This window comes from Arabidopsis thaliana (genome assembly GCF_000001735.4).
Source record: "Arabidopsis thaliana chromosome 1 sequence".
NCBI classification, from domain to species: domain Eukaryota; kingdom Viridiplantae; phylum Streptophyta; class Magnoliopsida; order Brassicales; family Brassicaceae; genus Arabidopsis; species Arabidopsis thaliana.
The window spans coordinates 12,329,002-12,351,337 of NC_003070.9; the positions used below are offsets into that span (position 1 = coordinate 12,329,002).

Here is a 22,336-nt window from a genome sequence, read left to right on the forward strand (position 1 = left end):
AACTTATTTGTTTATAATTTGGTAACAGATAAATATTTGAATATTCAGTATATTTTGCTTCAGTTTAGGAAATCTTTGATGAGTTGTCTTTAGATCCAATAAGCTCTGTAATCTAGATATTAACTTGCAGTATACCGCATGTAGGCTTATATTTTAGTTCAACTAAAAACTTTTATTGTAAAGATGATTTAAAAATATATGATATTATTTTATTTGATTTTAAATGTATAGTAAACTGTGAGTTGTATATATTTTGTTGATATTATCTATATTGTTTAGTGTTTAAGATTATACACTTGTAGTTTGATTGTTAATTTAAGAGTTTCACCTGTAGTATACCATCTTGTATTAATATCGATCTAATCCCGTCAATTTTAGGATTTTCCAGCTTGTATTAAAAATTGAATCACATCTAATATGTTATTAATTATTGTAGTATATAAGATTATAAATTTTCAATATAATATGTATGAAATTGAATATAAATATTTCAAATTATGACATGTTACTCAGTAGAAAGTTTTCTTAAATCTATTTTTCACCCGTTATAATATTTTTTCATGTATTGAACAGTTTATATTCGTTTTTAAAAATTCAAATTATGGCATATGCGAAAAAACTCTAATTATTTTTCTATAATGATGATATTATTTTTCGGCAAAAATAGAATCATATAAAGATGAGAAGTAAACTATAATATTTAATAAAAAATTAATATGATAATTTAGATATCAAATCTAATTTGTTGATTTTAATTGGTTACTTTTTTGGGAATTAATAATGTATTTCGTTTTTCTAATTAAATTAAATTAATTAAAATTTAGATATCAAATCTTATATGTTGATTTTGATTGGTTATTATTTTTGGAAATTAATAATGTATTTCGTTTTTAATTAAATTTAATTAATTAAATTAGTATTTGACTTTTTAATCCTCAAAGAGATAAACTAATTTACTCTTTAAAATTTTATTTCTAATGGCATACCTATGTAATTACTTACAAAAATTAAGGTTATATTTAAAATGTACTTCCCAAATAATATAGTAGGATATTTTTCTTTAAACGAATAACTGGTAACATTTATGATGTATTAGTTGCCGTATCAATTATTAATTTTTTTTAATAATAATAAGATTATCTTTTATAAATTGAATAAATATAAATAGATTAAATAAAATGATACTATCTTAAATAAAAATAAAAATACTTTGTGACATAGTAATAAAAAATGTGCTTATATTTGATAATGAGCTTTACATACCTATATATAATTTTGTGTATGATTCAACAAATATATAAAAATAAAAATCCATAAATCCAACAATTAGTTATAATAAAAATATTATATTTAAGAAAAATAGCTTGACCAAGTTGTTGACTCACTCGTTAGGATCATTATTAGAAATAGATACAAACAAACAAAGAAAAAAAAAAAATCAATCCTGGGCAATTAGGAAAAAAAAAATGAATAACTCAACTCTTTCTCATGATCTTTTTCATGATGTTGAGTAATCTTTTAAGTAACCAATTTAACACGGGAAATAATACAAAATTTTAAATCAACCATAACACATTGTAACTCAAACTTAACTTCAAAAAAAATTATTTAGTTCATGATTGGTAACATTTTTGAACTATTTATTAGTTATGCCCATAATTCAACTTAATGATAACTCATGTTACCAATCAAAGAAGATAATACTAAGGAAGTAGATTGAACTAGTGGTACAAAAGTTGTAATGAAGAGAAATACACATTAAAAGAGACAAATCTTGATTCTGGGTTTCAAAATCTACAGCTCAGCGTCATTGTCGTTAATCCTGGTTTAACAACAAGAGATAAAGAAATTGTAGAAAGACTTAACAATGATAAAAATAACTTAATTATCATTTAACTGTTGTTACCTTTGTTCAGATGACTTCAAACACAACGAGGTAATCTCTGCAACTCCATGGCAACGAGTGAAGCGACACTATTAAGACCAGCGACGTCTGAGTTCTTCATCTCCGAGACAATGGCGTTGATCTTCGAGATATCGTGTCCCGATATCGACAAAATCATCGCCTGCGATAGATACTGCTTGCAAGCATAACCCAAACAATGCAAGACTCTCTTCAGAACCAACAAGTGTAGCTCTGTGCTCTTCCTCCTGCGCCATGAGTCCAGAATCTGTGTGATCTTAGGAAGATTGGTTAAAAATCCTGTCGTGGCTTCTCTCGAAGCGGCTTTGAGTAGCAACACAACACATTCAGAGGCAATATCTGCGACTGCGATGCTTGTGTCGTCATCTAAACCTGCAAAGTGTAAGAATAGGCCAATGTTGCTACCGAAATCTGCAATGTCTCTTATGCATTCCTGTGGATCAACCTCGAATGTAAACGATGTCTCTGATAAAAGCATTGGCTCTTTCGTGTAGTTGGAGCTGAGACCTATCTTGTTCCCAAGTGACCGTAGCAGAAAAGCTCTGCAGAGACTTAAAGTGGGTTCTAGGAAATCTTCCATGTCTTTGGCATTCACGAATTCAAACAGATTTCCGATTCTCCTCACTACTTTGAGCTGAGAGAGTAGTTTATTTTCCATCTCATGAGCTGAAGCTAAGGCAAGACATAGTTGAGCTGAGAGACTATTTTAGTTGAAAATTCTTATATAGTTGTATGAAAATCTTAATCATATCCTATAAGAAGCAATATCAACAATAAAATAAACGAGTAATTATCATTTATCATAGTGAAGGTAAGGAATTCAAATGTTGATGAGCAATTGACCAATCCCATTAGTGCAAAATAAAATAACAGATAGCATTTTATTAATGTAAAAGGGGATGGCAATGTTCTAACTACTGACCTGAAACGATGCTTCCACAAGTTTTGTAAGATTTGCCAACTGCCTTAGGACTTGTGGAGTTACCATCTTGTTCTTAAACAAAGAGCTTCCGAGAAGGTGAAGAACCACAGGGAACAGGTGTGCATTAGTCTTTACAGAAGCTCGACTGTTAAGGGGAGAGACAGGTCCATGGCGTCTTCCAGTCATCAGCTGTTGGATATCATTGGTTATTGTATCCAGCAACCCCGGTATTATGGAGGTGATTACATTCACAAATGCCTCAAGACATTGTTGCAGGTAACTGTCTTTCTCTTTAGCTAATCTGTCCACCACAGGAAGAAATCTTGCATTGCAGAAGAAATTTGTCAGCCAACGCCTACTGTTTTTGCAGAGAAATGCAACAAAGAGAGGAGCTTTCCCCCTCAGAACTTCCGTTCCTTGCTCTATGATGGAGAGTAAACTAGGGAAAAGATTTTTCTCCTCTGTCAATGTCACGAGATGCCTTCCAAAGCTTGTGAATGTATGATGACTTCCAATCATAGCCATGTTCAGAAGATTTAAGCAGACTTGCTGCTCTCGTGCACTGCCTTTGACAAAAGATGAAGCTATTTCCTTCAATGAAAGCTTTTCCACGACAGTCTGAATGAGTCATGATTAACAGCAACACCAGAAATTTCTCTTCCTCGGTGAGTTTTAAGTTGAGGACTAGCACTAAGTGGCGCAGCTGACACGTCCATTGGCTCTGACTGCTCTGCATGGCAATCTCTTGCTTCACCCGAGGTTGGTATTTCATTTGCAGACGAGTTCTCATCGGGGACATTACTGCTTATAACTCCTTGTCTTCTGTGACCCTCATTTTGGCTCATAACTCTTTCTTCTTGTGCACAAGAGGTGTTCTCGGTTCCTTCTGATTCATCAAGTCCCTCATCATCATCGTTTTCATCAAAATCAAGTTCCATACACTTATTCAAACATGGAAGAAAACATAGTTATACAAAAGTCCACACACAACAAAAGAAACCACAATATAGTTTTGGACAGAACATGTAATCTGAAATACAAAATGGGAAAAAAAACAGAAAGGTTTGGTAAAACATTTGAAATTTTGACAAACAAAACCTCCTTGATTGTATCTTCTTATGGCAACCCAAAATCCCTTTGGACGATAATAGTTACTGATATTTCTTGAGAAACCCCTTTGTTAGAAAGAAGACATTTTTCAAAGAATGTTGCATGGAGTAATTGGCGGCAACGGGATGTGAATCTTAAGCGCCAGGTTCAGCTCGTTGTTTTCTTGTGTCATCTTGCTTAGCGCTTTTTCTTGCGCCTCCGCAGCATCTTTGAGCTTCTTCTCCAACTTAACAAAATATACTCAGAGCTTGTTAATATTGGAAAACCGGAAGTAGTCATATAAGATTTATGATCATATCTTTTACCTGCTCTGACATTTGTTTCAAATTCTCCTTATACAATATAAGTGACTGATTCTTCATTTCAGCTGCACATTCTTCTGAATAGTTCTTTGATTCCAGCTCCTCATGATGCTTCCTTAGTTTCTCTGACTCTTCCTAAGATACCACGAGATTTGATCATTTTAAAGTTTCAAAAATATCTGAGGAGAATATATGCAAGAGATTTTTTCACCTTTATCATATGATATGTATCATCGGTATATGCTTCTCCACACTTGCTCCTTCTGATATCATCTACTAGGGAGAGAAGCTTATGGACTTGCTCTGCTTTTTTGCCTTCATCATGAGTCTTGTTATCGATCACAACCTTTCGGTTACTAGACATCCTCATCACTTCCTGTAATTCAAAATCTTATATAATAAGAGAAGGTTTTTCCTAACTTTGCCTACTAATGCGACATTTGGCACTATACTTTGATGACACATGTACTTATCATTAATTGTAGTTTGACTAAAATAATTTATTAATAGATATATTAAATATTTAGAAAAATAGTCATTAAACTTTGAAATTACTTCATATTAAACTACAATTTTGAAATGAATTTTCTTCTAGCATAATTGCAACTCCCTTAACTAATTACAAAATCAAATCTTTAAAATTTTGACATGATATTATGTTTTAGGGGGTGTTATTCGTGTATGATTTCAAAAGAGTTTTAGTGATTTAAATTGTCATGTAAAATCTGTTGTTATTCAATCAAGATTTTTTAAAAGTATGTTAAATTTTTGTGTTATTCATTTAAGATTTGTAAAAAGTAATCTAAACTCTTCATAAATTTTGGGTTATTAGATTCATACTTTTATAAAGTCATTAAAAGTTTTGTGTTATTCAATTAAAACAAAAAAATCTTTGATTGTTAATGATTGTTAATGATTTAAATTATTGTGTTATTGGTTATGATTTCCTACATTTTTCTTCACAAAATGAAGTCATGAAAAGTCATGGAAAGTATTATCAAAATAAAGAGATTGTTTGAGAAACTTTACAAGATTATGAAAAACTAATCAACAAGATTATAAAAAACTCTCTAACAATCGTTTAAAATCTTTCATTTCTTTATTTTCAAGGATTTAATTGAAGTCATCAAAATTCCTTGTAAATTAGGAACCAATAAGACTGCACATTAATAGTTCACTACTATAAATTATCCTCCAATTTTATAAGAAAATTTTCCATCTTTAGTTTTTTTTTTTTAAAACCTTAATTAATTAAAATAATTTTGTATCAATATTATATGATTAAAAAATTAAAAATATGTTAAAATTTGATATCTTACTTTTGCTCATATTTTAACAGTTTTTCTTTTTCTATGTTATTTATGCATGTATATATTAATAAACATATCATATCTTATTTTTACAAAATAAATGTATGATAAAGTAAATTACAAAATAATTTGTTGATATAAACTCATACATAATAGTTCCAATTCATTTTATTTTGTAAGTGACAAACTAATTTGTTTTCTTATAAAATCATATGAATTTTAATATAAAAGTTTTTTTTTTTAAACCCCAAGGACAACTTCTATCTTTTAAATTTATTGTGTTTTACCCATATAACAACATAAGATATATATACATGAATATAGTGCAAAATGATGAGAGAATGATTATTTATAAGATGGTAATGAAAAATTGATTATCGAGATGTATTTAAACAAAAAAGAATAACAGTGTAAGGTTCATAATCTAAAATTAAAATTTAGAATTAAGTGTTTACAATAATATTTTTTAAACTCATAACAACAACAAGAAAAAAACTTAAAACTAAACAAAACAATATTTAAGATACGGTGGAAGGGGATGAAGAAATGAGAGAATGAGAGAATGTATATATTTATAGGATGAGAAGTGATGGAAGTTACAATTTAAAAATAAATTGTGGGAGTTAATTTTTAATTTATTTTGTGTTGAATAAAATGGTGTGGAGAAATATAATTAATTTATATATATTTATGATTTCAGGTTTGTAAATAAATTGTGGTAGTTAATTTTTAATTAATTGTGTGTTGAATAAAGTAGAGTGGAAAAATATAGTTGATACATATTTTTTTGATTTCAGTTTTATATTAAACTGTGTGTTAAATAAGTTATTTATTATTTATATAAATTTTAAAAAAACTTATATTGCCAAGTGGACCATTAAGGAAAGAGTGAAACTTTACTTTTATATATATGATTCCTAAGTTTTTGGTTTCATTTATTGTTGCCATTACATCACATATAAATAATAACAATTGTTATATAATATTAAATTAATTATATAAAAACATTATGGTTTCAATTTATAAAAGCTTATAACATTTAACTTAGAGACATATTTTCCCTACTTTTTCCCATCATTTGAAGTTAAACATAAATAAAACTATATTTATGCTAAATAATAAAACAAAAACAATTAGAATTTTATTTCACCGTCTTATCTGTTTGGAAATCTAATAATAACAATTGTTTGACATTTCATTTATTATAATAAAAAATAAAAATATTTATTTCTATTCAACCTATATTGAAACTCATGTGTAATGGATTCATGGAAATATCTAATAAAAGATAAATAAAAAAAAGTTTAACAGTAATCTTAAACTGTTGAAAGCAAATTACCATAATGAAAAATTTTAATTTGTATAATTCAAAATCATGAATCAAATGTTTTATTAAACATGCTGCGTATTAATTGTTTTAATATAACTTTTGAGGAAAAATCCAGTAAAAAAAAATCTTCAAGGTGACAAATTTTTTATGTAATATCAAATATCAATTTATTTTTGTTGTTTAAGTTCTTAAAAAGAATATTTAATTTATTCTAATTTAACTTACATTTACTTAAAGTATTGTTGATCATTTGGAAATTGGGTAGTGACATGACGTCTTTCACTATATTTATCAAATTTTATATGATTTAATTTTCCCTTTGAACCGATATTCTGAGATCTTTAGTCAAGTAAGAGAATTTTTCATTGAGAGACATCTTAAATCATATGCTTTAAATTTTCATATGTGAAGAAGGTTTATTTATTATTTCGACTTTCAAGACAATTGGTAATACATGTATTTGCATTTTCACAAAAAATAATATTTTAAGTTAAAAAAAAAAAAACATACATTTTTCACGAAAAAACGGAAAATAAACTATAGTGCATTGAAAACTCTTAAAAACTAAATTATCTTTTTTAAAGACATCACAATTTGTAAACATCAAAATTAATATTTTTAATTACTTTCGAGTTTTCTATTAATAATTATAGATAAATTTTATATATAGTTTGTTTTTTTAGTACACTTATCATATTTTATGTGACTTTTGTTTTCTTCAAAACTGACATTCTTAGATCTTTAGTTAAGTTGGTAGATTTTCCATTGAAACTTATTTTAAATTATAGGCTTTAAATTTTTAAACGTGAAGAAGGTTCATATATTTTTGAAAAATTCTTTCTAATACCCTTTTCATGATGACCCTTTTCAACTCTATCCTTTTGTTTTATCCATTTTGTTTCTACCCTCTTTAAATTTTTAATGACCATTTTACCCTTATTTGGAAATTGTTTTAGATTAACAAAATGAAATATTAATATTTTTCCGCCTAAAATATTCCAAAATAAATTTCCCGCCAAAAATTTTCAAAAAAAAAATTCCGCCAAAAATTTTCAAAAAACAAATTCCCGCCAAATTTTGTTTTCAAAAATATTTTTCCCGCCAATTTTTTTTTTGGCGGGAAATAGATTTACAAGGGATTTTTAAAGAGTTTTAAAAGATTTACAAGAGATTTTAAAGGGGTTTTATAAGATTTACAAGAGATTTTAAAAGGGTGATTTACAAGGGATTTTAAAAGGTTTTTAAAATATTTACAAGAGATTTTAAAAGGGTTTTAAAAGATTTACAAGAGATTTTAAAGAGATTTAAAAGATTTACAAAGGTCTTTTAAAGATTTTTAAACGGTTTAAAATTATTTTAAAATGATTTTAAAATATTTACAAGGGATTTTAAAAGGGTTTTACAATATTTACAACAGATTTTAAAGGACTTTAAAATATTTACAAAAGATCTGTAAAGATTCTTAAAGGGTTTAAAAGTGTTTTGAAAGATTTACAAGAGATTTTAAAACCTTTTAAAATTACTTGTAAATTTTTTAAAACCCTTGTAAATCTTTTAAAATCTCTTTTAAATCTTTTAAAACCTTTTTAAAATCTCTTGTAAATCTTTTAAGACCCTTTTAAAATCCCTTGTAAATCTATTTGCCGCAAACAAATATTTACAAGGATTTTTAAAATTATTTTTTTGGCTCAGAAAAAATTTGTTACGGAACAAAAAATTTGGCGGGAAACTTTTTTTTTGGCGGGAAAAAAGTTCGGCGGGAAATCTTTTTTGGCGGGAAAAAAAAATTTTGGCGCCAATAAATTTGGCGGGAAAAGTTCAGTTTCCAATTACATGTTTCTATTAGATGAGGGTAATTTGGTCATTTTGTTCAAGAGAAAGGGTATTTTTAAAAATGGACAACATAAAAGGGTAGTAAAAAAATGATAGTTTTACAAATCTCCCTCTATTTTTTGACTTTCAAGACAATTGATAATACATGCATATTCATTTTCACAACAAAAAAAAATACATTCTTGAATATTTTAAGTTCTTATATAGTAAAATATACTGTTTTCACAAAAAAAAAAAAAAATCAGTTTAGTGCATTGAACATTTTTAATCAACTAAAGTGTCTTTTTAACACATCATAATAATTTGTAAACATCCAAATTGAAATTTTATTTAATTTTGAGCGATATATTAACAATTTTTAAATAAATTATATATATAACTTAACGTCTTTCAATATATTTATAAGATTTTATATGACTTATTTTTTTTGAACCGACATATAAAATCTTTAGTCAAGTTAGAGGGTTTTTCATTGAAAGTTATCTTAAATCATAGGTTTTAAATTTTTAAATGTAAAGAAGGTTCATCTATTGTTTTGACTTTCAAGAAAATTGGTCATACATGCATTTGCAATTTTACAAAAACAAATACTGAATAATTTCTGTTTATTTTTTTGGAAGAAAAACATACTGTTTCACAAAAAAATAATTTAAAATTGAGTGCATAACTTTTAATCAACTAAAATGTCTTTGTAAAAAGCATCTTGTAAACATCAAAATTGCTATAATTAATTATTTTGAGCGAATATATAATCCACGCATCGCGTGACAACTTCTAGTATACATATATTTTTAAGAATCATATAACTAAAATTTGGTATTTTAAAAATCATTATATCCAAAGTACCGACCTTTATGAAAGTAGGGCAATCTCTACCCAAATAATCTTCTAGTGTCTCCTTGCACTCTTCTAGCACGTCACCACCGGTGAAAACAACGACGACATAATCAAGAATTTGACTCCCAAATAGAGCCTGTAAGGTTCTAAGTGTGTTCTCTTCCTCTTGAGTAATTCGAGTCCTTGCAGATAAAACTAAGAGCACAGCATGTATCCCTCCTTCTGCTAGAGTTAGACATCTAACAATCTCTTTACTTATATACTCAGCCGACACTGACAAGTCAAACAGACCTGTCCCATATTAAGCAAGCAACTGGTGATATTTTTGAAATCAATTGGAATGACAAAATCATAATCCCAAATCAATCCAAGATTCATGTAACAATATACCTGGAGTATCAATCACATTGATTTTGTGACCATCTTTTGTCACAACTCCATGTGTCTGACATTTCATGGTCACACCAGAAGCATGTGCCTTTGAAGCAAACACCTTTTTTCCAATGAGGCTGTTACCTGTCGCACTTTTTCCATTCCCTGTCCGGCCTACTAAAACTATGTTTTCAGCTTGCTTTGACGAATGACCTTTCTGTTGAGCTCCACCCTTGTTCATCTTCACAAAATTCATGCATCCTTTGTTAGATGCATAACTATTAATGAAAAGTTGGCTAACACTTTCTAGAAAGCACATGAGGAAATATAATGTGTCTTTGCATAATTTATATATAAAAATTTAAATTCATATCTACTATTGTAAAAGCATAAACAATAAATCAAAATGAAATCGTAAAACAGAAAAGAAAAATCAATTGAAGTTAGATTTAATTAATGTTATTATGCAGGATTAAGATGTCATTCTAAATTTTTAATCATTGTTTCTTGCATTTAAACATTTACTATATATTTTCTAAATTCAATTTGTAGTATACTCTTTTGTATGTATTAGCACTAAAGTTAACAGAACGTGGTCATCTTGGTCCACACTTATCTATTGGCATTTTGTTTCTCTTCAAAAATAGTATTCCATCATTTTATATATCATGTATGTACATATATATATATATATATATCAAATACATCGTTTAACAATTGTATTTACGATAATGTTTTACAAAAACAAACAAAATAGTTGAATACTTTTTATTTTCAAAAGAGGCTTTAATATATATATATATATATTAAAATAGATATTTACATCTAATAAAATTTTAATTTATAAAGATGATATAAAATAAGAAAGAAAAATACTAAATAATACATTTTCTATATGGAAAGTAGTATGCTAATAAAGTTCATATTCTTCTAGTAGTCAGTAGATGTAAAATTTTCCTAAAAACGTATTTAAAATTATTACTTCTATTGTAACCGCGAACAAAACAGTCAGAAAACAATGTCATGCAGGTCATTTAAATATATGTAAATTTTTTGCTAATTTAATTATTGAAATACTTATCGTTTGATATTTTTCTAGAAATAATATTAAAAGGGATACTGCAAATAAATATGGTTTCAAGTTTGTCCTCCTTAACAAAGAATCAAAACAAGATCTCTGTTTTACATATTTTATCAATTCTTGTTCCTTGTTTTCCCCACTTTGTAAATAACTACTCATTATAGAAATGAAAGTTTATTTTAAAAATAGATGTTGCCAAAAAAGCTTGACACTTTGGAGAATAGCATAAACTTGTCATCGAAGTTATTTTTTCTTTCTTGCCAGCTAGCCTAGTTATCTAAGAATTAAAGCTTAAGGATTTAGATATGAAGACGAGGACGAACTTTTTTTACCTTAACAATATGTGAGACAAGGTAGAAGATGAAGAATGAACCAAAAGATATGAATATTAGACAAGTATATATATCAATGTAGCAAGTGTACCTTATATAGAAAATTATTATTATTATTATTGTTTTCTTTCTTGTCGACGATTATATTGAACGATCACAAAAGTCTTTTCTTTTATAAGTTTAAAACGAAAAATGGGTGATGAACATTCTAGGCACTAAAATTCTGAAAACACGTTATAATCTAAATTCAAAACCGAATTTTGACATGATTGCCCATCTAGAATTTTGTGACAGTGCATAAAAAACAAAATATTTAAGAGGTCAGGGGGCATCTATGACGAGCAAATTTTGAAGTTAACATTATGATCATGCATACGCAATTCTGCATTCAAACAATTACACCACACATAACACCGTCAATTTATCCACGATTTTTGTTTAGCATATGATACTATGTGCTTACGAAACCACACCACGATGGCAAAACTAAGTGAGTCCTGTAATTTTTGCACACAATAATATTGAATATTTTTTTTAATATACTAATACAATTATTCCTATTCACAAGAACTTCATAACAAGGTTGTCTTCGGATTTCATATTTGTGTCTAGTTACTACAACATTGTTTTTATGTAAACAAACATGTGAAGTAAAATTGAAGCCCTCCAAATCGCCATTTTGCAATTTTATTATATCTTCTGAAATGAAGATAAATCACATAAAATATAAAATAATACACAATTAAGTCTGTTGTCATTCTTTTCTTAAAATTTTGATAAAAATAATAGATCAAAATGAAGTTTTGTAACGAGGAGTTCAAGTCCATCTTATAAATGACCTATAAAAGTTATATTGTGTATTTATTTTTTACATTGTGATTGATATATTATTAGAGATGAAAGGTAGAATTGTAAAATATGACGATTTGAAAGCTTTTTTTTTTTCCGGAAAATCCTTATATTAAATGAAAAAAATCCAACTGGCCAGTAACATCGACGAGCAAGGATCTTAAGAATTGAATATATTGACACAAACCGCTGACTCTCTATATTGATCGAGAACGTTGATCCTAGAAAGAGCGTTCCATGGTCTTTAACAACAACAAAAAAGGTTGTTGCATGGAAGATTTTTCACCGTTGTTTGTCTTGAAGTGAAATTTTAATGTCTAGCTCCACCACTATTTTGCGTCAATTTTCTTCTAAGAATAAAACAAAAAGGAAAAGGAGAAGCAATTGCATTGAAGTGGTGAACAAAATTAAAGTCTCAACATCAAAGTTGATGACTTCATACATATAATTTCACACCTAAGAGACTAATTTCACACTGCTAGCAAAAATAAAAATCAAACCTTCATCATGGGTCAACTCTTAATTAAAAATCTAATTTATTAAGTTCTCTCCTATCTAGGTATTTATATGTAGTGTTGTTGTTTTAAGAACTAAAATTAAATATCAAGAAAAGAAATAAGCTTGAAACGGAGTCGCGAAAAAAACAGGGTTTACAGTTTGATATAACACTGTATCGATGGAATGTGAAGTATAATGTTTTGATAATTACCAATCATAAAAGCATTATTAAAATCGATATTTTCGGCTTTTTACACCACTACTTTGTAACGTTTTTAACTATTTTTTATCGTTTGCCGCTAAACAGTTTATATCGTTTTTGTGTTATCCGTCAGACCCTAAAAACTAAAATGGAAAAATACAAGTTAACTTGTACATTACGTATGAGGAAGAGACATTATAATTTGAGCAAAAAATATGACAGTTTTAGGGGCACGATGCTAGAGGAAAGAGATTCAAGTAAAGGTATGTCAATTTAGGTTTAAAATGAGATTTGGTATAATAATTTTCTTAATTGTTTTGACACTACAAGAAATATCCACATTCTTAGCAAGTTAGAAGCGCTGTATTTGTTTATCCACATTATTTATAATAGTTTGATTTGCTATAATAATTTTCTTAATAATTTGAAAAAAAATTGTTATCACATAGAAACTGTAATCACTATAAATAAAAATCATGATCCTTTTTATCCTATCATTTAGTTATAGAAATTAAAGTTCTTAGATTCTTAAAAAAGCATAGTATTAGAATAAAGTCCTCATGTAATTAAAAATCATATTAAGGCTTAATAGACTTTGTAACATTTTGCTTCTTGTCATATATATTATATAGAAGATATTTTACCAAAAAAAATAAAAAAATCATGACGTTTTATCCTACATTCGTTGAATTATATTATTAAAATAAATTCTCATAATATGCATGCAGGGGCTCGAGGAACAAACAAAATACGTAAGTTGGTGGAACCACATTATCAAAAGAAATGAAAACAACAAAATAAGGTTTTGGAACCTAACTGAATAAGTCTATATCATTTATTCACCGACCCCTTCAGATTTTCCTTTTACTCAATTTGGTGCAATTCCATAATCGTTAAGAAGCAGATATGATATGGTCGGACTTGATTCAATTTGGTTCCACCAACTTATTATATTATATCATGTCCGGGCTGGTGGTCTAGTGGTAAGGAAAGGGACTTAGGATTAATACATTCCACGTTTGATATTTCTGCTACGACAAACTTCAACATATTTTTTTGGACACTTACATAGATATGAATCCATTTTTAAAGTCCATTTGAATATCTGGAGAGAGAATTTATCTATAGACATCTCTCCTAAAGATTAGTTTGAGCATCTCCGTAGGCCTAGAATTATACTGAGTTAATAAAAAAAAAGGTATTCTAATTAATTTTCCCTCTAGCATGTGCATATGATGAAGAACTATTTTTAATATAATTCAACAAGTTATATTTGACTATATTTGTAACGCAAATTAATGCCTAAAGTTTGTGCTAATTTATATATATATATATAATTAATCCCTCCGACCAATTTTCCGGCATCTTTTTCGGTGAGGTTCTTCACCGAAATGACCGGATTATGGAGTCTTTGGATTCCTTCTAATGAGTACTATAAGATAGTGTATTTACATGTCTAAATTAAAGTTACTATGAATGAGTAATTGAGGTCCAAAGTGGTGAGCTTGAAAGCTTGTAATAATAAATAATAACCTTTTGTCACACATTGGAAGTTCGTAGATCTTTTCTCTAATATATATAATGCTACATATTTAACATGGTTCACTAGCTGTTTGGAAAATGGGATGAGACACTATGGTGTAGGAGATGCAAGTCCTTTATGCAAAACAAGTCACACCCACATGTGAACCATGTTAAAATCCATAGTGTCCTAATACATGCATGTCCTTTATAATAACTCTAATACGTGTGGGTGTAATATATTATATGGTATCCGTACATATATAAAACTAAAAATATAAAACAACGTAACAAACCTAATTCTTAATGTATATTATGTACTATATCATTTAAACATACACCATATAACTCTATCCTTGAAAGTAAAGTTTTAAGCCACGTGTGGTGTACGTATAAAGTTGGCTTTAAGTTTTAAAAGGCTACAAGCAAGAACAACAATGGTTAATTTTCTTGCACATTTCGTCGTAAAATAGATACTTAATATAAAGAAAATGTATGCTACGAAAAATCTATGAATTTCATGAGGAAGAAATCTTACTGTAGTTAAAAAATTTGTATTAAATAAATGAGTTACTATAAACTAAAAATATAAGAATGACCAAAGAGATATGTGGAGAAAGGACCAAACTGAAAATAGTGACAGAAAAATGTCGACATTGGATATTGACTGGGAACGTTGATCTTAGCAAGAACGTTTCATGGAAATTTTGTCATCAATATCAAAATGGATGAGTTCACATGTAATTTCACAGAAAGGAGATCAATGTATGGCTCCACAATATGATTATGAAGTTATGAACAATTACTCCATTGTACCAATTTTCTTCTAATACATCAAGGAAAATGAGAAGCGATTAGTTCATGGAAGCATTGGTCAAAACTAGTCTCAACATCAAAATGGATGAGTTCACATGTAATTTCACAGAAATAGAGATCAATCTTCTCACGAAGTTTTATGTCTGCTAGCACACCATATCAAGTCTCATGGACCAAGATCTTTTAGATCTAATTTTCTCCTATATTTTTTTGTTATTTCTCTCTAATAGTTCAATCTAGGTATTTTTCAGTAGTGAGCTATCATTTTAGAATTAAATTAACCATTGAGAAAAATGATTTAAAATGAGCTGTGAATCAAGAAGTTTAAAAGCTAAACTTAAAAAGGAGTTGTAACTATCAGTGTTTGTCCTGAAATGAAATTGTAATGTATGGCTCCACAATTATTTTTGATTAAAGATATTAGGAACAATCTGTTACACCAATTGTTTTCTAATAAAAAAAACAACCATGAAGAGAAGAAGCAATTTCTTGGAAATAGTGATCAAAATTAATGTTTCAATGAGTTCATATGTAACTTCACAACAAAGAGATCAATCTTCGCACGAAGCTTTATCTACTTTGTCGGAAACATATCAACTAATTATAGAAGAAGTTTCATGGAAAATTTGTCATCAAACAAATTCACTGTAACTATCAATATTTGTCTTGATCTCCAAATTTGATGTATGGCTCCACCATTTTTTTATGCTTGTGAGGTTAGGAACAATCCGTTGTACCAATTTTCTTCTAAGAAAAAACAAAAAGGAAGATGAGAAGTAATTCCTCAAAATTAATGTATCAACATCAAAATGGATGGGTTCACATGTACTTTCACAGAAAAGAGAGATCAATTCTCACGAAGTTTTATATATGTTGGCACAAAACAAATCAGACGAACCAAATCTTTTCGATCTAATTTTCTCATATTTTTATATGTTCTTTCTCATAGTTTATCTAGGTATTTTTGGTAGTACTATCATTTCAAGAACTTAAATTAACAAAAAGAAAACAAAACTTAAAATGAGCTGTGAATAAAGAAGTTTAAAACCTTTTACGATTGTCCTGAAATGGAATTTTTAACTATGGCTCCACCATTAGTTTTGATTAAGATACTTTGAACAATCTGTTACACCAATTTTCTTCTAAGATAAAAATACCAATGAAGAGGAGAAGCAATTTCATGCAACTAGTGATCAAACATAATGTTTCAACGTCAAAATAGATAAGTTCATCCAATTTCATAGCAAAGAATTTTATTTTTTTTATTTTTTTAAGCAAAGAGGTCAATCTTCTCACTTAACTTTATCTCCATTATCGAAAACATATCCATGGCTAGTTTTATTCGTACATTGAAGATTCACGATAGATGACTCTACCTATCCTACGTTATTTTTAATAATTTAAAATACTGATTTTAGATTAGTTACTAATATTTTTATACGAAATTTTATGTTTAAATAATTTAATGAATTAAATTCATTTTTATATTGACGGTAAAATAAATACGAGAGATATGTCCAAAAGATTTAAATTTATGTTAAAATATGAAACTACTACTATAACTTATATTTATAACATATATATCTACCATGAATTTATAAATTTGATTCATAAAATAAAATTTACAATTAACTTTAATTTATTGTTATTTAAGTTTAATTTCTTTGTTCCAAACATTTTTTAAATAGTTACCTAGATAGTTTATTCCTATTTATTGTTTGTACTTTCATATTCTGATTATCCAAATTTTCTGTTTCTTAATTTAATTCCTCTTTATTAGTTTCATTCATTTTTCTTTTTGTTTCTTAGTATTTCTTCTAGTGGTCACCAATCTAAAACTTCATATAATGCAGTCTAAAAAAGGATCCTTATATGTAAGACTAATTATGTATTTATTTATTATTATATAGATTTTATATTTATATTTATTTGAAGAAAAAAGGACTTTCAATTGTTCTATTTAAACTTGAAAACTAGCTTGATGATGAACCACTTCTGCCTAGCATCTGTTAAGAGCTACCAGAAAAATCAAGTTCGTCATTTTCACACCTTTTTTTTTTTTTTTTAAATTTCTCATCGATCAATTTGTATGGTTTACGATTACGTGCCCTCTAAGCTTTCTCTGTATTTCATGTGATTTTAATTGACAACTTACAAGCTTTAAGTTTCCAGTTTTTCTTCATGTGATTATATTTTCCTTTTCTCAAACATCGTAACCATACACGTATAGCTTTTTCAACGTTTTTATGTTGATCTATTAGCTAATAATTAACATTTTACGTGAAAAATGAAGGGTTTAAGGAAATTTCAGCAAATGGCCAACGATCAGAAGAATAGTGAGTCTTTTCCAGCGAAGGAAGATCATAAGAAGGATGATGCGGCAGCTCCAGCAGAAGTAGACCATAAGGATGAATTCTCGGCATCACAGCCACATCCGGTCGAAAACATAGTTTTAGTTGGGCGTACAGGGAACGGCAAAAGCGCCACGGGGAACAGCATCGTCAGATCAAAGGTGTTTAAGTCGAAAACAAAATCATCAGGTGTTACGATGGAATGCCATGCAGTTAAAGCAGTGACACCAGAAGGCCCTATACTCAATGTGATTGACACTCCTGGTACGTTGTGCCATGGGAAAAAGGTCATTAAAATCCTCAACTTATTGAAAATGTTGATTTAATTTCTCAATTCTCGACGAAATAAAATATATATCAAACTTATGTTGATTTTCCAAATAAATACCCAACTTTTGTTGACATAAGTTTGATATTTATTTCGTTTGGTCGAGAGTTGAGGATTTACATTAACGCTTTCAATAGTTGAGGATTTTTATGATAGTTTTTCTGTTTTATCATTGCACATCTTGACTTTTTTATATGTCATCAGTATGTAACTAATGTGGACTGGGGTTGGTTACAGGTCTATTTGATTTGTCGGTATCTGCTGAATTTATCGGTAAAGAAATAGTTAAATGCCTAACTCTAGCGGATGGAGGGCTACACGCTGTGCTCTTAGTTTTATCTGTAAGGACTCGAATTAGTCAAGAGGAAGAGATGGTACTTAGTACCTTGCAGGTTCTTTTCGGTAGTAAGATTGTTGATTACCTTATCGTTGTTTTCACGGGGGGAGATGTATTGGAAGATGACGGTATGACATTGGAGGATTACTTGGGTGATAACATGCCGGACTTCCTAAAGGTTGGTAATTTGTGATCAAATTTGTGCACTCTACGGAAACAGAGGTTTCAGCTTCGTGACTTATTTATTGCATTTTCTTTGGTTTCAGAGAGTTCTCATATTGTGTGGCCAACGAATGATTCTGTTTGATAACAAAACCAAGGATGATGAGAAAAAGACAAAGCAAGTCCATGAACTTCTCAAACTTATCGACTTGGTCAGAAAGCAGAACAACAATATTCCGTATACCGATGAGATGTACCATATGATAAAGGTTAAAGAGTTTACCACTTTTGTTTCCATTTGCATCCATCTCTCGCGATGTTTTGAATGCTAAAGAAAGCAAATGGTCTCTCCCTCATCAGGAAGAAAATGAAAGGCACAAGAAAGAACAAGAGGAGCTAGAATCAAAAGGGCATTCAGAAGAGCAGCTCGCAGCATTGATGAAGGAGTTACAGATAATGAATGAACGAAACCTCAAGGCAATGGCAGAGATGGTATAAACTCCTCATATTCTTTCACATATAAACATAAGCATAAGTGGTGTTGAAGTTGTCATTAACAATATCTTTTTATTTACCTCAGATGGAGAAAAATATGAAAATAGCTATGGAGGCGCAGGAGAAGCTCTTTGAGCAAAGAGAAAAAGCTCAGGAGATGAGCTACCAGCAAAAAATGGAAATGCAGGAGAAGTTAAAGCAGATGGAAGGACGTATGCGTGCTGAAATGGAAGCGCAAATGCTCAGCCGTCAGCAGTGCAGCATTCTCTGATCATTCACTGTGCGCTCTTCCACCCTCACACTTTGCCTTCTTAATGACAAATAGAGAACCATTGCCTAGACTTTGTGTTTCTAACGCGGAACATTTTCTATGTTCCTCGTTTGAGCATGCTCTTGGACTTTTGGCCTGTTATGAGTCAGCTTTTGCTTTTCTTTCATTTTCATTTATGTTATTTATCTAAATTGATTAGGCCAGTCGTAGCCTAATCTTTGTTTGATTTGCTACGTATTTTTAGTGTAATAAATATGTGTGTAAGTGTTATGTGAGGTGACACGTTTTTATATAATTTAATAGAGAGTCCAGAAAGAGATTTTTTTTTCTCAATGAAAAGTTTCATTGTGTTGAGTTATGGAGCATAATCTCTCAAGACACACTCGACGCTTTCATTAAGGTATTTCACGTTTTAGTCTATGTTTGTTAACCCTAGGATTTGTATACTTGATTTGAATCAATATCACCTTTTTCTCATTGTAAGAATGAAGAGGCGAAAAGAGCTAAGATTTGTAATTTTTGAATATTACAAGAAAATGTTCGATTTTCCTACCGTGTAAAGCCTATGATAATAGTAGGAACAAGCAAGTTCCTACAATTTTTCTTACAAAAAAATATGTATAAGTAGTGTTACGTAGAAAATCGAGAATGACAGGAAGTTCGTCGCAAATTTCTTACCGACTGAAAACGTGGAAGAAAAATGGTAATAAAGTTCCCGACGAATTTCTTACCATTCTCTTTGAAGAGAAAACAGTTCCTCCCATTTTCCTACCAATAATTATGTTTTTAATTAAAGAAAGCTGCAATAGCGAAGTTCTTGCTTACCGTTTTACATATTTCCTTATGTCTCTTTTATGGTTTCATTTCTTTTTTTGTTGCATTTAGTGGTTAATTTGTGACTTCTTGAACTTTATAACTCCAAGGGAATTATTTGTGGTATTTTAGTTGCGTTTTGGAGTCATTTCATTGGCATTTGGCAAGATAGGCGGATTCCAAACACAAGAGGATAAAACGAGCCAAGAATGAGTTTGAAACATATAACCCATCAAGTCAACACAAAACAAAAATTAGAAAACTGATAAACCGAAATTTGACCAGAATCAAAAGATCGAAAATATGCACATGCATGCGTCTTATTGTCTATGATTAGAAAACCATATGGTGATATGACAAAGAGGGCCCTTACCAAAAGAGTTTTCTAACTGTCACCAAACAAAACGTCATGTTTACACCAAAAAAATTGGACGTATTGGATCAGTGATTTGGATGCACCTAAAATAAGGGGTATGATTTAAGCAAACTTATAACACACTGCCATTAATGATAAAACCATATTGTTAAAAAACCAAAAGAAAACAAAAGACTACATAAAAAAACTTGACATGAATGATCTTATCAGATTTCACTGGAGCTACAACATCTCAACATATCATAGATTGATGCACTTTCCCAGTTTTTTCTGAAGTTCCTTCGTCTCTTTTTCCGCCCTCTCCAGATTCTCTCTGAGCTTCTTAATCTCATCGCTCGACCGCTTCTGAACTTCGTTTGCCCTCTTCTCCGCTTCAAGTCTTGCAGCTTGCTCTTCACCTAGTTGCTGCTCTAGTCTCTTAGCAGTGTCTCTCAGCTTAGTCTCCACCTGAACAACAACAAAACAGAAAGCTGTCGGTCAATGAAACTCTCCTGTGAGACCATAACTATTGATAAATTAAATTACCATCTCGGTGATGCGGCTAAGCTGCCTATCATAGGACATATCGATTTGCTTCTTGAACTCATCTATCTCATTATTAGAGTAACCCTGAAGTAACTCAACCTCCTTTTTCTGGTCCCTTAGCTTGATAGCCTCTTCCTGAAATTGCAACCACAGTTAGAATCCTCTCCTCCAAAACAGAATAACTCAGAAAAGTGAGTGAAAGCAACAATCTCCACCTGTAGCTCATGGAACAACTCATCTGAATACGGTTTTCCATTGTTCTGTTTAACAACAGATTCAACAAGTGAGAGAAGCTTCTGAACTTGCTCAGCTTTCTTCACCTTATCAGTAGTCTTGTTATTAAACAACACCAACCGATTGTCACATATCCCAAGAATTTCCTACAAGCCACACACAATTCAAATTATACTTCTTTAATGAAAGACTCAAGAAAAGAATAGCCAAAGTCAGCTTACTTTAAGAAACTCAGGGCAATAGTCAGCCAAATACTCCTCCAATGTCTCCTCATTCTCTTCCAACTCATCGCCACCGGTAAAAACAACGATCATATAGTCAGCGATCTTACTGCCGAATAGCGCTTGCAAGAAACTAAGCACAGTTTGCTCCTCTTCAGCAAGCCGCCTCACAGAGAATACCAACAAGATCGCATGAATCCCATCTTCTGCCAAACTTATACACCTCACAATCTCTTTACCAATAAAATCAGCTGCAGTAGACAAATCAAACAAACCTATACACAAAACTCACCATTAACATAACACTCAAATAGTAAAATAGACTAAAAGTGAAACAATTTACACAATTGGGGAGCTTACCAGGAGTATCAACAACATTAATGATATCACCATCTTCTTGAACAACTCTCTGTGACTCGCACGTGCTTGTCACTCCTACAGTTCTAGCTCTTGACCTAAAAGCTTTCCTCCCAAGGATACTGTTACCTGTCGCACTCTTTCCGTTTCCAGTACGGCCCACAAGAACTAGGGTTCTTTTAGGGTTTGATGATGACGCAAATTCCCAATCATCTTCCATCATATCTCCACCCATGTCCAACAAACTCATATACCCTTATCTGAAAAAACAGTGAGATAATTGTTGATCGCTTAAAGGGTCACGTAAAGTTCTAATCTTTGATAGAGAAATCACAAAATCAAAGCAAAAACAGTGACGATCGAATATTACTTGCTTGCTAAGAAGAATTAAACACCAAAAACAGAACAAAACAGAGCCAGAAGAATCAAACCTAACCACAGAATCAACAGATGAATAAGCAATCAAGTAAAGAAGATAGAGACGAAAGAAGATTACTTGCTTAAAAACCGGAGAAGCTAAAGCGACAATCTTAGAGAAAAATATCTTTTTTGGACTTTATACAGAATCAGTAAAACCTGACAAGACCAGAAGTCTCTGCGAAACAAACTCGTACTTTATCACCTGCG

At 30.0% G+C, this 22,336-nt stretch overlaps 5 protein-coding genes across 12 annotated transcripts; 2 read left to right on the forward strand and 3 right to left on the reverse strand.

Moving 5' to 3' along the window:
• Nucleotides 1–1,574: 1,574 nt before the first annotated feature.
• AT1G33940 (Serine/Threonine-kinase ULK4-like protein) lies at nucleotides 1,575–3,784 on the reverse strand (the record flags this gene model as incomplete). Of its 2 annotated transcripts, NM_001160919.1 has the most annotated exons (4): nucleotides 1,704–1,822; nucleotides 1,907–2,558; nucleotides 2,847–3,412; nucleotides 3,493–3,784. In NM_001160919.1, 3 exons carry the CDS (start codon nucleotides 3,782–3,784, stop codon nucleotides 1,923–1,925), a joined length of 1,494 nt encoding a protein of 497 aa, NP_001154391.1. In that variant the 3' UTR covers nucleotides 1,704–1,822; nucleotides 1,907–1,922. The 2 variants fall into 2 exon arrangements, with proteins under 2 accessions (NP_174656.1, NP_001154391.1); NM_103116.4 differs by having other exon boundaries at nucleotides 1,575–2,558.
• Nucleotides 2,976–3,468, forward strand: AT1G33945 (uncharacterized protein; the record flags this gene model as incomplete). The annotated part of the gene is made up of 3 exons (NM_001333073.1): nucleotides 2,976–3,122; nucleotides 3,217–3,345; nucleotides 3,391–3,468. Exons 1-3 carry the CDS (start codon nucleotides 3,015–3,017, stop codon nucleotides 3,466–3,468), a joined length of 315 nt encoding a protein of 104 aa, NP_001322672.1. The 5' UTR covers nucleotides 2,976–3,014.
• A 48-nt stretch (nucleotides 3,785–3,832) lies between the features above and the next one.
• AT1G33950 (Avirulence induced gene (AIG1) family protein) lies at nucleotides 3,833–11,408 on the reverse strand (the record flags this gene model as incomplete). 2 transcript variants are annotated; one of them, NM_001333074.1, is made up of 6 exons in its annotated part: nucleotides 4,045–4,182; nucleotides 4,262–4,393; nucleotides 4,470–4,634; nucleotides 9,582–9,859; nucleotides 9,959–10,181; nucleotides 11,354–11,408. In NM_001333074.1, the coding sequence occupies 5 exons, from the start codon at nucleotides 10,179–10,181 to the stop codon at nucleotides 4,045–4,047; spliced, it is 936 nt and encodes a 311-aa protein (NP_001319142.1). The 2 variants fall into 2 exon arrangements, with proteins under 2 accessions (NP_001185133.1, NP_001319142.1); NM_001198204.2 differs by lacking the exon at nucleotides 11,354–11,408 and having other exon boundaries at nucleotides 3,833–4,182; nucleotides 9,582–9,841.
• A 5,728-nt stretch (nucleotides 11,409–17,136) lies between these two features.
• Nucleotides 17,137–19,732, forward strand: AIG1 (P-loop containing nucleoside triphosphate hydrolases superfamily protein). 2 transcript variants are annotated; one of them, NM_001333075.1, is made up of 6 exons: nucleotides 17,137–17,271; nucleotides 17,533–17,854; nucleotides 18,156–18,433; nucleotides 18,522–18,686; nucleotides 18,778–18,909; nucleotides 18,998–19,732. In NM_001333075.1, exons 1-6 carry the CDS (start codon nucleotides 17,221–17,223, stop codon nucleotides 19,181–19,183), a joined length of 1,134 nt encoding a protein of 377 aa, NP_001322563.1. In that variant the 5' UTR covers nucleotides 17,137–17,220; the 3' UTR covers nucleotides 19,184–19,732. The 2 variants fall into 2 exon arrangements, with proteins under 2 accessions (NP_001322563.1, NP_174658.1); NM_103118.4 differs by having other exon boundaries at nucleotides 17,231–17,271; nucleotides 18,998–19,512.
• A 570-nt stretch (nucleotides 19,733–20,302) lies between these two features.
• On the reverse strand, nucleotides 20,303–22,317 carry AT1G33970 (P-loop containing nucleoside triphosphate hydrolases superfamily protein). 5 transcript variants are annotated; one of them, NM_001084178.2, is made up of 6 exons: nucleotides 22,206–22,298; nucleotides 21,713–21,969; nucleotides 21,353–21,627; nucleotides 21,113–21,277; nucleotides 20,898–21,032; nucleotides 20,303–20,819 (listed from the first exon to the last, which is right to left on the reverse strand). In NM_001084178.2, exons 2-6 carry the CDS (start codon nucleotides 21,957–21,959, stop codon nucleotides 20,613–20,615), a joined length of 1,029 nt encoding a protein of 342 aa, NP_001077647.1. In that variant the 5' UTR covers nucleotides 21,960–21,969; nucleotides 22,206–22,298; the 3' UTR covers nucleotides 20,303–20,612. The 5 variants fall into 5 exon arrangements, with proteins under 5 accessions (NP_001077647.1, NP_001185134.1, NP_564431.1 ...); NM_001198205.2 differs by having other exon boundaries at nucleotides 22,080–22,245; NM_103119.5 differs by having other exon boundaries at nucleotides 22,141–22,228.
• Nucleotides 22,318–22,336: the final 19 nt, after the last annotated feature.

Bases quoted from the DNA above. Each gene is read 5' to 3' on its own strand.
- AIG1 (NM_001333075.1), top strand. From the start codon at position 17,221: ATGATGAACCACTTCTGCCTAGCATCTGTTAAGAGCTACCAGAAAAAT. The intron at 18,434-18,521 runs GTTGGTAATTTG...CTTTGGTTTCAG, and splicing joins ACATGCCGGACTTCCTAAAG to AGAGTTCTCATATTGTGTGG. The intron at 18,910-18,997 runs GTATAAACTCCT...TATTTACCTCAG, and splicing joins TCAAGGCAATGGCAGAGATG to ATGGAGAAAAATATGAAAAT.
- AT1G33970 (NM_001084178.2), bottom strand. From the start codon at position 21,959: ATGAGTTTGTTGGACATGGGTGGAGATATGATGGAAGATGATTGGGAA. The intron at 21,628-21,712 runs GTAAGCTCCCCA...TTTTGTGTATAG, and splicing joins TAATGTTGTTGATACTCCTG to GTTTGTTTGATTTGTCTACT. The intron at 21,033-21,112 runs GTGGAGATTGTT...TTGCAATTTCAG, and splicing joins AGTTGTTCCATGAGCTACAG to GAAGAGGCTATCAAGCTAAG.